Source organism: Gorilla gorilla, chromosome 12 (assembly GCF_029281585.2).
Source record: "Gorilla gorilla gorilla isolate KB3781 chromosome 12, NHGRI_mGorGor1-v2.1_pri, whole genome shotgun sequence".
Taxonomy (NCBI): domain Eukaryota; kingdom Metazoa; phylum Chordata; class Mammalia; order Primates; family Hominidae; genus Gorilla; species Gorilla gorilla.
Genome location: NC_073236.2, coordinates 59,879,233 through 59,896,195, shown reverse-complemented (window position 1 = coordinate 59,896,195; position 16,963 = coordinate 59,879,233). Strand labels below are relative to the sequence as shown.

Here is a 16,963-nt window from a genome sequence, read left to right as displayed (position 1 = left end):
TCAGCTGACTCTGTTTGCTCACTGGATACCTTTAGTATTTTGTTCCCATCGAGTGGGTTTTTATTCTTTCGCCATAGAAAAAATATTTCCAAATGTGGAAGGATCTCCTAAACTCCTTTCACCCATCCTTTTGACTGCTTCCAGAATTTTTTAAAACATTTTGGGCCATTCATAGTTTCTCTAACTTTCTCTCTGACCAACAGGAAAGTTCCACTCAACAAACATTTATTGAATGTTCATTCTGTGCCAGGCTTAAGTGAGGCTGGGATTAGGAACTTAACCAAGAGCCAGTCCTCAGTGAGACAGGCACATAAATGTGATTTTAGTTTATGTGGTTATTTTTAAGTATGTTTTTATCAGCAGAATTCCTTGTTGAAAGGGAATCTTGTAGCCCAATGTGTAATATTCAGTTACTCTGAATAGTGAGAGAGAGATAGAGAGCCCCAGGAGGCTACTGGTGCAGGCCCCAGAGTCTAGAAGCCTAGGAATCTGGTGTTCTGATGTCCAAAGGCAGGAGGAGAAGGGCATTCTGCTCTGGAAGGGAGAGAGAGAGTGAATTCACACTTCCTCCACCTTTTTGTTTTATCTTTGCCCCCAGCCGACTGGATGGTACCCACCTACATTGAGGGTGAAGCTTCTCCACTTAATTCACTGGCTCACATGCCAGTCACCTCCTAAAACACTCTCACAGTGACACATTCAAAATAATGCTTCATCAGCCTTCTAGACACCCCTCAATCCAGTCAAGTTGACACCTAAAATAACCAGCACAGATGTGCCGATTTTGAGATATCCACACTGAAACATCAAATAGAAGAGAAGTGTTGCCTGGAGATGGAAACATGGGCCATCAGCATGTAGCTGACATTAAAAGCCACGAGAATATATATGATGTTCATATGAAAATACCTACATTATTTATTTTTACTTCATTAATACTTTGTTTTTAATTGATTGTTAGTTCAGACTCTTTCAAGAAAATTTAGAAAAACAGTAGAACAGAAAGAAAGGGGAAAAACACATAATACCCTACCACCCACAAAGAATATGGTGCTGATATTTTGGTATATTTTCTTTCAGATATTTATCTTCACATATTAATGCATTTAAAATCATACTATGCATCCAAATATGTGTATTGTGTTCTGCTTTTTAATTTATCTTATAAATATTATTCATGTTATTAATTTTTGGAAAACTAATTTTAATTATCACATACTCCAATATGAATGTTTCAGTAGTTTTTTTTCAACCAATTCTTGGTAATTCAATATTTAGATTGTTTCCAGTTTTCTTCTTATGATTAAAACATGTTTCTTCAAGTGTTTTATGGAGAGATTTTCACAACCCGCATTTCTCACTTCTGTATTTAGATCTATTTTACCATTTTATTATTTTTTTTAGTATAGATACCCAGGAATGGAATTTCTGGACCAGATGTTCTGACATTAATAGAGGTTTTCATGACTGTTTAGGAGAAACGTACCTCTCGTGCCCAAGTCATTGCCCAGTAGAGAATACATTCAAATATTTGTTACCTGTTTATCCATTTTCATCTCTGGGCCTCAAATTAGATAATCCCAATTTAGAAATTGTGTTACCTGGCATCCATCTTTTAATGCTTAAGCAAAGGGGGGAAAAAGATGGTTCAGTAAATTGTTCATTATTTATTACCAATTTTCTTGACAATCTTAGATATCAAATATAATGTGTTTGTCTCAGAATTGTTTTGACCAACAAAACAGAAGATGTGATTTCTTGTTACCAGGTCATTCATCTATCATGTGCCAAATGAGCAAATAGGAAGAGAAGCCCAGTGGTTCAAATACCCTTTACTGATGTTTTCCAGCTGGAAGAATATTCTCCCAGAGATACACAGCTGGCAATCCTGCATGGCTCTCAAAGAGCAACACTGCTTTAACATTTCTGAAAATCATTTGAACATTTTCTTAACAACAGCCTTTAAAGATGGAAATAAAGAGACTCCCTAGTGGTATTATTTTGTCATCCAAAACTAGGAAAACAAATCATCTTTGGCCTGTTATTTTCTGTTCTCTAAACTTAATGATGAGCTGCCATTAGAGGCTGTCAACAACAACAAAGCAGGAACCCTATTCTGAAAATGATAATTAAGGGACACTGATGTGTTGAGCAGAAATCAGAAGTTTGGTTTCCCATTTGTAACAGTAATTGAATATGGAGGCAAGTAGGGCCTCAGAAGACTGACGTTTTCAGGTTTTCTGTCTGTTCATAACTAACCGTGCGGCCCATGCAATCAATTTACCTTCTTGGTGGCTTGGTTTTTATATTATCTCAGCAATATTTTATTGAATGCCTCTTATAGGCCAGCCACTTTGCTAATGACTAAAGAGCCACTGAATAAGAAAACTAGGGCTCCCTGCTGTCATTAGAGGTACGTTATACAAGAGAAATATATGCTCAAAAAATACAGTAAAGTAGGAAGTGTTAGTGATAGGAGAGGAATAGTGTCTTGTGGGAACAGATGAAAGGGGACACAGCTTAGAAAGTTGGGTGGAGGATGTGCCAAGTCAGTGGAGCCCTGTCAGGTGAAAGGGTAGGGCAGAGGAGGAAAGCTCAGGCATTTCACATAGAAGGGACAGTAGGCCAGGTGTGGTCGCTCATGGCTGTCATTCCAGCACTTTGGGAAGCAGAGGTGGGAGAAACCCTTGAGGCCAGGAGTTCAAGGCCCACCTGGGCAACATAGCCAGACCCCACTTCCACAACTTTTTTTTTTTTTTTAACTAGCCTGGTGTGGAAGCATGCACCTGTAGTTCTAGCCACTTAAGAGGTTGAAGAGGGAGGATCACTTGGGCCCAGGAGATGGAGGCTGCAGTGAGCTTTGATAACACCACTGTACTCCAACCTAGGTCACTATAGAGACCTAGCTGTCTCTATAAAACAGACAAACAAACAAAAGAGTATATGCAAAGGCCTGGCAGCTAGAAACAGCACAAGGGTTTCTGAAGTTCAGTGTGTTACTAAGAGTCTGTGACTCCAAGCTGTGTTGCAAATATTTCTATGCAAATTTCATGTGTGTGACAGCTTTCATGTGTTACACACACAGGAGCTGAAGGATCCTCACTGTCGGGATGAGATGGCAGCCGCCCGAGGGGCTCTGAAGAAGAATGCCACAATGCTGTACACGGCCTCTCAAGCATTTCTCCGCCACCCAGATGTCGCCGCTACGAGAGCCAACCGAGATTATGTGTTCAAACAAGTCCAGGAGGCCATCGCCGGCATCTCCAATGCTGCTCAAGCTACCTCGCCCACTGACGAAGCCAAAGGCCACACGGGCATCGGCGAGCTGGCTGCGGCTCTTAATGAGTTTGACGTAAGCATCCTGGTGAGGTACACAGAGGGGTGGGCACTGGTGCTGAAAAAAAAAAATGTATTGAGGATGAAGGGCCACTACAATAATTTACATTGATTTTTCTCTTTTGGAGGTTTTAATAGTATGATAAACTACATAATGCATTTCTGTAATATATTGGCTAAGCCATTATCACTTGTCTTTAAAGAAACAACTGTGGCTGCGGTGGCTCACGCCTGTAATCCCAGAACTTTGGGAGGCCGAGGTGGGTGGATCACCTGAGGTCATGAGTTCGAACATGGAGAAACCCCGTCTCTACTAAAAATATAAAAAATTAGCTGGGCGTGGTGGTGCATGCCTGTAATCCCAGCTACTCGGGAGGCTGCGGCAGGAGAATCGCTTAAACTCGGGAGGCGGAGGTTGTGGTGAGCCGAGATCGTGCCATTACACTCCAGCCTGGGCAACAACAGCAAAACTCCTTTTCGGGGTAAAAAAAAAAAGAAACAACTGTATTTAAGAGTGCCCAATCCCTTCCAGGTAGATGAGATAACTTACAGGCTATTTTAGGGACAGTTCATAATTTGACGATCATCTTTATTATTAAAGGGGCACATGTTATGGGCAGCCTAGATGTACGTTGCCTCTATGTTGTGCCTGCGTGAAAAGCTGCCATCAATTTCTTTGTTTTAAATCAGTGATAAAGTACATTGCCCTATGATCCCACATAGGACCCTGGTCTTCATTAGAACAGACCCTCTGGGGAGAGCCTGTGTTAGTTCTCTGAAAGTCCTACATTCTACAGAAACTGGCTGTTTCTGTAGGTGTGTCCTGGTGAGGGAAGAAGCAAGGAGGATTGTTCACTGTGCTGAGCCATGTGTGAAGCATCAGTGTGAGTGAGAAGGTTACACGCATGTCATCAGCACCCCGGGATGACAGCCCCCACTTTCCCCGGGTCAGAGGACCTGTGAGAAGTTGGAAGTTATTTATCTTATGATCAATGAAAGCCTACAAAGATTTATAAATAATTAGCATCTACTTTCCAGGGTTAAATAACCCTGCAGGGGAGATGAGGGAAGTAGAATGCACTAAACACCATTTAATTGATAAAACACAATGTTACAGGAATTCATAGAAGAGAAATAGATTACTTAATGGTCATGAAGAAAGATGATGAGCTTGCTTTTGAATATGTTGATGTGAATTTTTGGCAAGAAATAACTAGTTAGCAGCTGGAAAAAAAGGTCCAGGAGCAAAGCAATGATTGTTCAAGGCTTGGAGATGGATGACATAATTGAGGAATAATTTTAACAGTTCATATTCAAATAGTTCTTACCATTTTCATAGTGGTGTCTCCTCTTTCCCATATTTTTACAGTTAGTTATATGTATCTCACACCATATATTATTTCCTAAGTTTTTTTTGTGAGGATTAAATATGATAATATATTTAAAGCACTTGCTGCAGAAATGAAGACTTAATAATAGGTAATTTTATTCACAAAATTGCAGCAAGCAACAGAAAATTCATAGAAAATAATGAGAGTTCAGAATAATGTTTACTTTGTATAACATAAATATACAAAAATCTCTAGATTTTCATCATGTAAAATAAAGTAGAATAATGAGGAAAGAGATATTCACAAAACAAATAATTTTTAAAAAGTTAATTTTATTTTATTATTTCTTATATCTGCTAGAAATAAGTCTAATATAGATGTGAAGGACCTAAAAAGTCAGATTATATTACTTTACTGAGGGACAAGTTTTACTCGTCAGTAAATGATATCATGATCTTGAGTAGGAGAACTATTGATCCTATCAATTTTCATAATGTTGAAGCAATCTCAATACAAATTCTAAGAGGATTCTTTTGGAACTTGACAGAGGAGTGATAAAGGATTTTTGTTTGTTTGTTTGTCTTTTTTTATATTCTAGAATAAAGAATGAATGAGCCCATATTTCAGGGAAAAGTAAATGAGCAGGTCATACACGGAGATATTAAAACATTATAATGCTACATTAATTTTAAAGGTGTGTGTTGAAACACAAATGGACTCATCCATGAAACAATAAAAATCATAAGCAATCTCAAATACAAAATTATTTTATAAAAATTGGTGTTTATTAAAATTAGTTAAGAATGGATTATTTAGTCAGATTTTGACACAATTACATTATTCTAGTTATAATTTATTTTATAATCAAAAATAAACAACAAAACCTAAGTGAGGAGCTGGTTAAGAGTGAAAATATGAAGCACAGAGAGAAGGCCTGTAAGTAGTCCAGGAACTTCAGCTGCTGCCACCTTCTGTCCAAGAGTGTGACAACTGCTGCTTCCCCATGCTGCCTTTTGTTTCCAGACGATTTTCATTAAAAGCACCTTTTATCCCCAATTAATGTAAAAACCGATGCGTCACTGCAACAGTGCAAAAGGCTTTCATTCATAAAAATCAAACTTGAGGTCATGTGGGGAAAATCTATTAGCAAAATATGTCAACATGTTGAATATTCAAGGTTTTTTTTTTGTTGTTGTTGTTTTTCCTGAAGTGATAGCTCCTCATGCTGGATAAATAAGGCTTTGGAAATTTAACACATGAATATAACCATCAAACATGTTTTTTATAAAACATGATATATTTGAAACAGTTGGAAAAATTAAAATATAAAGCATAATATGGTAAATAAGTCACTAACTATATTTTATTAACTTTAAACTTCTATATTAACTAATTACATTACTTATAATATTAACTCAGTATATTATATATGAATAAAAAATTATATTTTATATTAGCTAAGTATATTAATGAGGTAATATATTCTTATTAAATGTATACTGTTTCTCAAGCTATGAGAATTACATAAAGTGTTATCTAATGGTCAACATTTTACTTCTCGGAGGTCAAAAAAAATCAAAATGTGGAGGCTGTCTGAATTGCAGTTTTGAAACAATAATTCCATTTGATGTGGTTCCCTAACAATTGTCATTTAACAAATGCAATTTAATTTCAGCACTTTCTCAAAAGTAGTAATGCTAGTAAATTAGTATTGAATTTACAGACTATAATGTGATTCACCTGCTGTAGATTTTCCATCACTTCTGACATCAGCAAACCTAGACAGTCGTTAATGATACTTGAAATTTTCTCATTAAAATAATATGCCATTTCTCTTTATTTTGTGACTAAATTATAAATTTCTGTTCCATAGCTGTATGATGAATACTGTTTTTTTTTTAAATTTCTTAGGCATGCTAACTTGAAATTGATTTTGAATTCATGGACATCTGTCATGAGTCCTAAATGCTATTCTCAGATATTAAACAAATCGATATTTCATTGGGTGAAAAACTCACTCAAACTTCCTGTGGTTTACTTTTCTGGCAAAATCTCTCACTGATACTTGGTATAATACCTTTCTCATATAATGAAAATGTAAATAAGTTTAACGTCTTTGAAATGCTGAAGTAAAAGGAACCATAAAAATGCAAAATATATTTTCATAGACCACACAGCTAGTATGCCCTAAAATTTATTCTTTAAAAATTTTACTTTAAGTTCCGGGATACATGTGCAGAATGTGCAGGTTTGTTATCTAGGTTTACATGTGCCATGGTGATTTGCTGCACCTATTGACCCATCCACTAAGTTCCCTTCCCTCGCCCCCACCCCGCAACAGTCCCTGATGTGTGTTGTTCCCCTCCCTGTGTCCATGTGTTCTCATTGTTCAACTCCCACTTAGGAATGAGAACATGTGGTGTTTGGTGTTCTGTTCCTGTGTTAGTTTGCTGAGGATGATGGCTTCCAGCTTCATCCACGTCCCTGCAAAGGACTTGATATTATTCCTTCTTATGGCTGCATAGTATTCCATGGTGTATATGTAGCACATTTTCTTTATCCAGTCTATCATTGGTGGGCATTTGGGTTGGTTCCATAACTTTGCCATTGTAAATAGTGCTGCAGTAAACATACATGTGGGTGTGGCTTTACGGTAGAAAGACTTATATTCCTTTGTGTATATACCCAATAATGGGATTGCTGGGTCTAATGGTATTTCTGGTTCTAGATCTGTAAGGAATTGCCATACTGTCTTCCACAATAGCTGAACTAATTTACATTCCCACCAACAGTGTAAAAGCGTTCCTGTTTCTCCACAGCCTTGCTAGCACCAATTGCATCTATAGCATCTATCTATTCTTGGCTTTTTAATAATTGCCATTCTGACTGGCCTGAGATGGTATCTCATTGTGGTTTTGATTTGCATTTGTCTAATGATGAGTGATGTTGAGCTTTTCTTCATGTTTGTTGGCCATGTAAACATCTTCTTTTGAGAAGTGTCTGTTCATGTCCTTTCTCCACTTTTGGATGGGGTTGTTTGTTTTTGTAAATTTAAGTTCCTTGTAAATTCTGAATATTAGACTTTTGTCAGATGAGTCGATTGTAAAAATTTTCTCCCATTCCGTAGATTGCCTGCTCACTCTGATGATTCTTTTGCTGTGCAGAAGCTCTTTAGTTTGCTTAGATACCATTTGTCAATTTTGGCTTTTGTTGCAATTGCTTTTGGTGTTTTCATCATGAAGACTTTGCCCATGCCTATTTCCTGAATGGTATTGCCTAGGTTTTCTTCTAGGGTTTTTATGGTTTTGGGTTTTACATTTAAGTCTTTAATACATCTTGAGTTAGTTTTTGCATAAGGGGTAAGGAAGGGGTCCAGTTTTAGTTTTCTGCCTATGACTAGCCAGTTTTCCAGCACTATTTATTGAATAGGAGATTATTTCCCCATTGCTTGTTTTTGTCAGATTTGTCAAAGATCAGATGGTTGTAGATGTGTGGTGTTATTTCTGAGGTCTCTTTTCTGTTCCATTGGTCTATCTGTCTGTTTTGGGACCAGTACCATGCTGTTTTGGTTACTGTAGCCTTGTAGTATAGTTTGAAGTTAGGTAGCATGATTTCTCTAGCTTTATTCTTTTTGCTTAGGATTGTCTTGGCTATACGGGGTCTTCTTTAATTCCATATGAAATTTAAAGTAGTTTTTTTTCCTAATTCTGTGAAGAATGTCAATGGTAGTTTGATGGAAGTAGCATTTAATCTATAATTACTTTGGGCAGTATGGCCATTTTTACAATGCTGATTCTTCCTATCCATGAGGATGGAATGTTTTTCCATTTTTTTGTGTCCTCTCTTAATTCCTTGAGCAGTGGTTTGTAGTTCTCCTTGAAGAGGTCCTTCACATCCTTGTTAGCTGTATTCCTAGGTATTTTATTATCTTTGTAGCTATTGTGAATAGGAGTTCATTCATGATTTGGCTCTCTGCTTGTCTGTTATTGATGTAAAGGAATGCTTGTGATTTTTGCACATTGATTTTGTATCCCGAGACTTTGCTGAAGTTGCTTATCAGTTTTTAGGGAGTTTCTGGGCTGACATGATGGGGTTTTCTTGATATACAATCATGTCATCTGCAAACAGAAAATTTGACTTCCTATCTTCCTATTTGAATATGCTTTATTTCTTTATCTTACCTGATTGCCCTGTCCAGAATTTCTAATACTATATTGAACAGGAGTGGTGAGAGAGGGCAGTTTTGTCATGTATTGGTTTCCAAAGGGAATGCTTCTAGCTTTTGCCCATTCAATATGATATTGGTTGTGGGTTTGTCATGAATAACTCTTGTTATTTTGAGGTATGTTGCATCAATACTTAGTTTATTGAGAGATTTTAATGTGAAGGGATGCTAAATTTTATCAAAGGCCTTTTCTGCATCTATTGAGATAATCATGTGGTTTTGTCTTTGGTTCTGTTTATGTGATGGATTACATTTATTGATTTGCCTATGTTGAACCAGCTTTGCATCCCAGGGATGAAGCTGACTTGGTCGTGGAGGGTAAGTTTTTTATGTGCTGCTGGATTTGGCTGGTCAGTATTTGATTGAGGATTTTTGCTTTGATGTTCCTTATGGATATTGGCATGAAGTTTTCCTTTTTTATTGCATCTCTTCTCAGTTTCAGTATCAAGATGATGCGGGCTCCATAGAATGAGTTAGGGAGGAGTCCTTCCTTTTCAATTGTTTGGAATAGTTACAAAAGGAAGGGTACCATCTTCTCTTTGTACCTCTGGTAGAATTCACCTGTGAATCCATCTGGTCCTGGGCTTTTTTTGGTTGGTAGGCTATTAATTACTGCCTCAAATTCAGAACTTGTTATTGGTCTATTCCATAACTTTACTTCTTCCTGGTTTAGTCTTGGGAGACTGTATGTGTCCAGGAATTTATCCATTTCTTCTAGATTTTCTAGTTGATTTGCATAGAGGTGTTTATAGTATTTTCTGATGGTAGTTTGTATTTCTGTGGGGCCAATGGTGATATCTCCTTTATAATTTTTTATTGTGCCTATTTGACTCTTCTCTCTTTTCTTCTTTATTGGTCTAGTTAGTGGTTTATCTATTATGTTATTTTTTTTTCAAAAAATTAGCTCCTGGATTCATTGATTTTTTTGGAGGGTTTTTTGTGTCTCTGTCTCCTTCAATTCTGCTCTGATCTTAGTTATTTCTTATATTCTGCTAGCTATTGGATTAGTTTGCTCTTGCCTCTCTAGCTCTTTTAATTGTGATGTTAGTGTGTCGACTTGAGATCTTTCTAGCTCTCTGATGTGGGCATTTAGTGCTATAAATTTCCTCTTAACACTGCTTTAACTGTGTCCCAAAGATTTTGGTATGTTATCTCTGCTCTTTGGTTTCAAAGAACTTCTTAATTTCTGCCTTAATTTCATTATTTACCCAGGAGTCTCTCAGGAGTAGGTTGTTCAATTTCCATGTGATTGCATGGTTTTGAGTGAGTTTCTTAATCCTAAGTTCTCATTTGATTGCACTGTGGTCTGAGAGACTGTTATGATTTCAGTTCTTTTGCATTTGCCAAGGAGTGTTTTACTTCCAATTATGTGGTCAATTTTATAATAAGTGCCATGTGGCACTGAGAAGAATGTATATTCTGTTCATTTGGGGTACAGAGTTCTGTAGATGTCTATTAGGTACACTTGATCCAGAGCTGAGTTCAGTCCTGAATATCTTTGTTAATTTTCTGTCTTGTTGATCTCTCTAATATTGACAGTGGGGTGTTAAAGTCTCTCACTATTATTGTGTGTAGAGACCTATTAGTTTCTTTGTAGGTCTCTAAGAACTTGTTTTATGAATCCGGTGCTCTTGTATTGGGTGCATATATATTTAGAATAGTTAGCTTTTCTTGTTGAATTGTACCCTTCACCATTATGTAATGCCCTTGTCATTTTTGATCTTGTAGGTTTAAAGTCTGTTTTGTCAAAGACTAAGTTTGCAACCCCTGCTTTTTTTGCTTTCCATTTGCTTGGTAAATTTTCCACCATTCATTTATTTTGAGCCTATGTGTGTCTTTGCATGCGAGATGGGTCTCCTGAATACAGCACACTGATGGGTCTTGACTCTTCATTCAATTTGCCAGTCTGTGTCTTTTAATTGGGCCATTTAGCCCATTTAAATTTAAAGTTAGTATTGTTATGTGTGAATAACACATAACATCATGATGGTATTTGGTTCTTTTGCACACTAGATGATACAGTTTTTTCATAGAGTCATTGGCCTTTATATTTTGGTGTGTTTTTGCAGTGGCTGGTACTGGGTTTCCTTTCCATGTTTAGTGCCCCTTTCAGGAGCTTTTGCAAGGCAGGCCTGGTGGTAACAAAATCTCTCAGCATTTGCTTGTCTGTAAAGGATTTTATTTCTCCTTTGCTTATGAAACTTAGTTTGGCTGGATATGAAATTCTGGGTTGAAAATTCTTTTCTTTAAGAATGTTAAATTTTAGACCCCAAGCTCTTCTGGCTTGTAGAGTTTCTGCTGAATAGTCTGCTGTTAGTCTGATGGACTTCCCTTTGTAGGTGACCTGGCCTTTCTCTCTGGCTGCCCTTAACGTTTTTTCCTTCATTTTGACCTTGGAGAATCTGATGATTATGTATCTTGGGGTTGATCTTCTCATGGAGTATCTTAGTGGTGTTTTCTAACACCACAGAGACTGTGGCCACCCCTCCCCCTAGGGGCTCAGGCCCAGAGAGATCCATTTTCTGTCCCTGAGTCTCTGGCTGGAGTTATTAGAGTTGCTGCAGGGAAGCCCCACCCAATGAGGATGGATGGGTCAGGCTCAGGCCTGAAGAGGCACTCTGGCAGCAGTCTGCCACAGCCGGTGTGTTGGGCTATGGGGGACAAGACTTGGGACCAAGCTGTCCAGCCTCCCTGGCTCCAGCAGGGGAAAAGCATGGCCTGGAGCTATAGAAATGGATGTCACCCTTACCCGTCCCGGGAAGCTTAGTGTGTTAGGCAGTTGTACCTCCCAGGGCTGGCTGCTGCCCCTCCGCCAAGGAGCATAAATGGCTTAGACAGCAGGCAGCCACAGCTGTGGTGCTGGTCACTACTCCCCCTGGGAGCTTGGCAGGCTTAAGCAGGTTCCAGCTGAGAGGCTGCTGAGAATCTGCGTAGCTCTGGGGTTGGGATGCTAGGTGCCTGTAGCATGGATTTGCAAGTGGGGTCTTCAGATCCGTGGGTTGCACATTTCCATGAAAAAAGCAGTTTTCCCGGCTGTGTTGCATGCTCACTCACTGCCTTCCTTGGCTGGGGGGTGGGGGCTCCCATGCCCCGTGTGGCTCTGAGGTGGGCCGCACCACCCTGCTCTTCCTCTCCGTGGATCACGCCAGCCACCTAGTCAGTTCTGATGAGAGAACCTGATACTTTGGTTGTGGTGAAGGATTCATATGCTTATTAGGTTTCTTTTCAATGGGAGCCTCCGATCGCCTCTGTTTCTAGTTGGCCATCTTGGTCCTGCCCTCCCAAAATTGAATTTGAAACACACTTCATATTAATAGTCACAAGTGTGTCAAACCCAGTTTTATGGGAGGCTGGATGCAGAAGTGCGTTAACATTTTATAGTTGATGAGAACAAGATAAAAATAGTATTTTCACATTTATTTGTCTAAAATTACAGGATTGATTTCTATCTGAGTAGTTATAATTGCGGCTAAATGCTTGGTGACCTATTTTCTGGCATCTACATGAATAGTTGATGTAGTGATTTATGAAGCAAAAGAATGAGGAAAAAAGCAGTATTTTAACAACTTGCAACTGTCAAGAGAGTTTCCAATGATATAACAGTAAAAAGTAAAATAATTGATAATCAATGGAAAACTCAGCCTCTGTTTAAATGTGGCAGCTTGAGATGGTCAGTTTTAATCTAGTAAAACTATCTACAAAGGAATATTCAAAAGATTTAAGAAAAATGTAGTGACTGCTCAGAAGTAAAACATAATGTCGATTTTGACTGCCAGAAAACAAACTTTCAATAGTGGGAGAGAGGAATGTTAAAAGCAATTCCTACAGAATTTTCTTTATTTTATTAAAGAAAAGAGAGTATACCATATCTTGTTTTTGGAATCTTGTTTTGTAGATGAAGATACTTTCAAAAAATTTCAGCTGACACTGTTCATGAAGCTCCTTTCCAATATCTTTGAGACACTTCAACATCTCAAAGATGTTAAATTATTTAAATTGTCATTACATTAGAAAGGTATTACACCAAGAATCAGTAATAAATTTTGCCAGAAAATAAGCCACAGGAAGTTTGAGTAAGCTTTTCACCCAATAAAATATCAATTTGTTTAATATCTGAGAATAACATTTAGTACTCAGGACAGATGTATATTACAAGCTATTACTGTAACAAATTAAAAGTGACACCATTTGCAAAGGTACATTATAATCTTTAGCTATTCACCTTTTAAAAATGTTGTTTTCTTTTAAGTCAGACAGTACACATTATCTTGACTTCTTCTAACATTTAGCTTTCTATTTGTGATTTGCTTTCTTTCTCCCAACTTGCCCTGGGAATTTGTTTGACTAGTGATTCTCTTGTTCTTGCTCATTCAGTTTCTCCTCCACTTGTTCCATCTCCTCAACCTACAGACAATGTATTCCCATTCTAACAATCTAAAAAGAAAATAAAGCATTGGGCTGCTAAAATTACCATATTGCCATATTTTCATTATCTTTTCTTTTCCTGACAATCCACAATCCTCTATGCTAACCTCGGTTCCTCCCTGCTCCTCAAGCACTCTACCTGAGTGTCTCCAGAGACTGTCACTCACTCACAAAATTGATAGACTTTTATTTTCTACTTTTCGAATACTTCAGCTTTGGAAGGGAGCACATTATTGTACTGATCATGCCTCCTCTTTCTTTCTATTACCACTAATATCTCTTGTAAGATTTAAATATCTGCACTTGAGGAATAAGACATTCTATTCTCAACCACATTAAGCTGAAATGTTACCCTGATATAGCAACTCTACATAAGTTCCCCTTCCTATTTTTACCTAATTTTCCCTACCTGCCTTTACCTTCTTACATTTTTTTCCCTTTTTCATCATCTCTTTAAATATGCTTTTTTTTTTTTTCTGTTCTTGGTCAAATTGTAATTCTCTTTCCGATCTAGCATTCAGTGGATGGAAATACTGGAATGTTAACATGAGCAGTGATGCGACATCTGCATCTCAGACTGGTGCACGGAAAAATAATCCCTGGCTGGCAAGAATTGTATGTAGGCTAACTGTGAGGATAAAATAATTGTCCATTGGGGGATCATGGGCCATGCTTCTGTGGTCACTGCCCAAAGCTTATCCCAATTGTAGGCTTCTCTGGGTGCACACAGATATTCAAGGAGCTCCAGGCCAAAGAATGAAATTCAGCCATAGTAGTTCACATGGCAGCAGTCATTTCACAGCAGGTTCCCAGCCCATTTAAGGGACATTAAGAGGTTGCAGGACCTTTGAGGGGATTCACAACCCAAGATTAGTATTTGGAGATCCAGGGTTGGAGTGCATTTTCGGTGGAGAACGAAACGCTGTATAGGTAAGTCGGAGGCCCAAATATAAGACCTAGGAGGTCCACACTGAAGGCTTCCGAATAAGTGAGGGTTTTTCTGTTGTGCCTCCATTTCAAACGCCACTTTTTTATGTTTTTTGAGTATTGTGATAATTAATTCTTATTGTTCCTAGAATCAGACAGATACTGCTGTGTAAGCTCTGGTCCCTTAAGGGGCCATGGCCCAGAGTTCTGACTGGCTCATGGATTCTTAATATGCTTTATTGACTTATGATTTCTTCAACATCAGGGAAGGATAAGTGTCTCCTGGAAAAATAAAATTTTCACTAAGCATCTTGTTCTGTCCCTTCTCAATTCTAGTATTTCCTTTTGCTGTGGCAACCAATATACTTATTTATCAGGGAAACTTGCCCCAGGCTTTATCTACTTTGATATTTTATAAAGTCATTTGACTACAGACATCTAGCAACCCTCCATGTTAGGCTATGAAGATGGTAAGTTTCCTATATCTTACATTACATTAGAATGAAGGTGAAGAGTTGAGATGACAGGGCCCTTCTATTAATGCTCCATAATAATTATCTCTGCTATGTGTCTGAGAAGTGATTCCCACTGAATGGCCAATAGAAGTAACCAAGAACGCTGGAAAGAGTCCAGGACTTGGATTCAGGTATTGGCTACTACTCCGAGCTCTACAAATAACTAAGTATGTGTAAGCATGTGCTACTAAGCCCATCTCTAGGCCTTGGATTTTATATCTCTTAGGATAAGGTTTAGCCACCAAATAGCTAAGATCATTCATTCAAAGTGTATATGTGCCAGATGAGATAGAACAATAAGGGAGTGTCATACGTAAAAGGAGAAAATACTTAGTAAACAGCTATAGTTGCTGCAATGCATAAATGCTGCTGCATACGCTTACATATATAGTATCCACTTAACCTATTATGTGTGCGTAAGGGGGTGGAATTGGGCAAGATGAAATTGTGGAATAATTCTTGGAAGAGGAGGTAAATGAGCTGCATCTAAAGGCTAAGAAAGAATAAGCATGATGAAATGTGAATGAGAGTATTTCTCAGGTAGAAAGAACATCATTGCATGCAGTTGTATGGTGGGTGAAGCCTGCATAAAGTGATTATTTCTGGGGTACAGAGGATGGGGAAAAGTCAGTCTAAGTGGGCAAACAGGAGACCAATCCTGAAGAGCTATTCAGCCTTGCAAGTGGCTGGGCTTCATGCTGAAGGCCTTAGGAAGTTACTGGTGATCTAAAGAAGGAAATGGCAGCCAGGCACGGTGGCTCACGCCTGTAATCCCAGCACTTTGGGAGGCCGAGGCGGGCGGATCACGAGGTCAGGAGATCAAGACCATCCTGGCTAACATGGTGAAAACCCATCTCTACTAAAAATACAAAAAATTAGCTGGGCGTGGTGGCGGGTGCCTGTAGTCCCAGGAGGCTGAGGCAGGAGAATGGCATGAACCCGGGAGGCAGAGCTTGCAGTGAGCTGAGATCACACCACTGCACTCCAGCCTGGGCGACAGAGCAAGACTCCATCTCAAAAAAAAAAAAAAAAAAAAAAAAAAAAAAAAAAGAAGGAAATGGCATGGTCAGACTTGTGGGGTTTTTGTTGTTGTTGTTGTTGTTTTGTTTGTTTTTGTTTTTGAGACAGGGTCTCCCTCTGTCACCCAGGCTGGAGTGCAGTGGCATGATCTCAATTCACTGCAACCTCTGCCTCAAGTAATCTTCCCACCTCAGTCTCCCGAGTAGCTAGGACCACAGGCACACCAGCACACCCCGCAAGTTTTGGTATTTTTAGTAGACACATGGTTTCGCCATGTTGTCCAGGCTGGTCTTGAACTCCTGAACTCAAGTGATCTGCCCAACTCAGCTTCCCAAAATGCTGGGATTACAGGCGTGAGCCACAGCTCCTGGTCCAGACTTGTGTTTTTGAAGATCCCTGTGGCTGCAGTGGCTGCCGGGGGGAGAATGAGTTTGAAGAAGCAAAGCTGCAGAGTAGGGAGACAGATAAGCGTGAGAAATTAGGAATGTCTGCAGTATATCAATAGAGTAGAATTAGGAAGAAGTGGGTGAATCTGAACCATATTGAGGAAGTAGAATCAACAGGTCATGAGAATTGTACTTTTTATTTCCATATATTGAAATAGTGTTTTGTATTGTCATGTAAGCTTTAGCTAATTAAAAAACCAAACATTTTCTAGGTCTAATTATGAAATCTTGAGAAATTTCAGTCATTTTTTGGAAATTTTGATTTTTTTATAATATAACGAATATAATATTTTTTTGTAATATAACATAATATAACTTTCTTGCACTGATTTTTTTGGCTCTTAGTTCATTTGCATTCCCATCAGTATGATTGTTAAATCCCTAGTCATTTATGCAGATATTATATATTTTGAATATTCTTAAACAAAATTCTACAAAGTCTAGGATTTTTCTAACTTAGGTTAATCTGTTTGTGCTTAATTGGGCTCCTACTATGTGCTTAGCATGCTTTTTTTACTTCTTAAAAAAGAAAAAAAAACTTTTTGATACTTTTTTGAAAAGTGGAGACAAACTTTTCCATCTTTAGGGCATAGTATCAGTAACTGATGCTTAGTGGGAACCAGAAATCCTCACCTGTTCATCGTATCTTCTCCCAGTGGAGTACCTTCCAAATTTATTTCTTCTTTTTCACTGGCAAATTAAACTCATCAAAACTGCCTTTTCAATTCTTTCTAACTG

General features: G+C 38.3%; 1 protein-coding gene across 7 annotated transcripts in view; it reads left to right on the top strand.

Moving 5' to 3' along the window:
- CTNNA2 (catenin alpha 2) overlaps positions 1-16,963 on the top strand; it is a 1,198,185-nt gene that overhangs the window by 417,551 nt on the left and 763,671 nt on the right. For all 7 annotated transcript variants that reach the window (XM_055378924.2, XM_019021073.4, XM_019021071.4 and 4 more), the window contains one exon: positions 3,086-3,352. In XM_055378924.2, the coding sequence (XP_055234899.1) occupies positions 3,086-3,352 (267 nt within the window). The remainder of the gene's footprint in view (positions 1-3,085; positions 3,353-16,963) is intronic.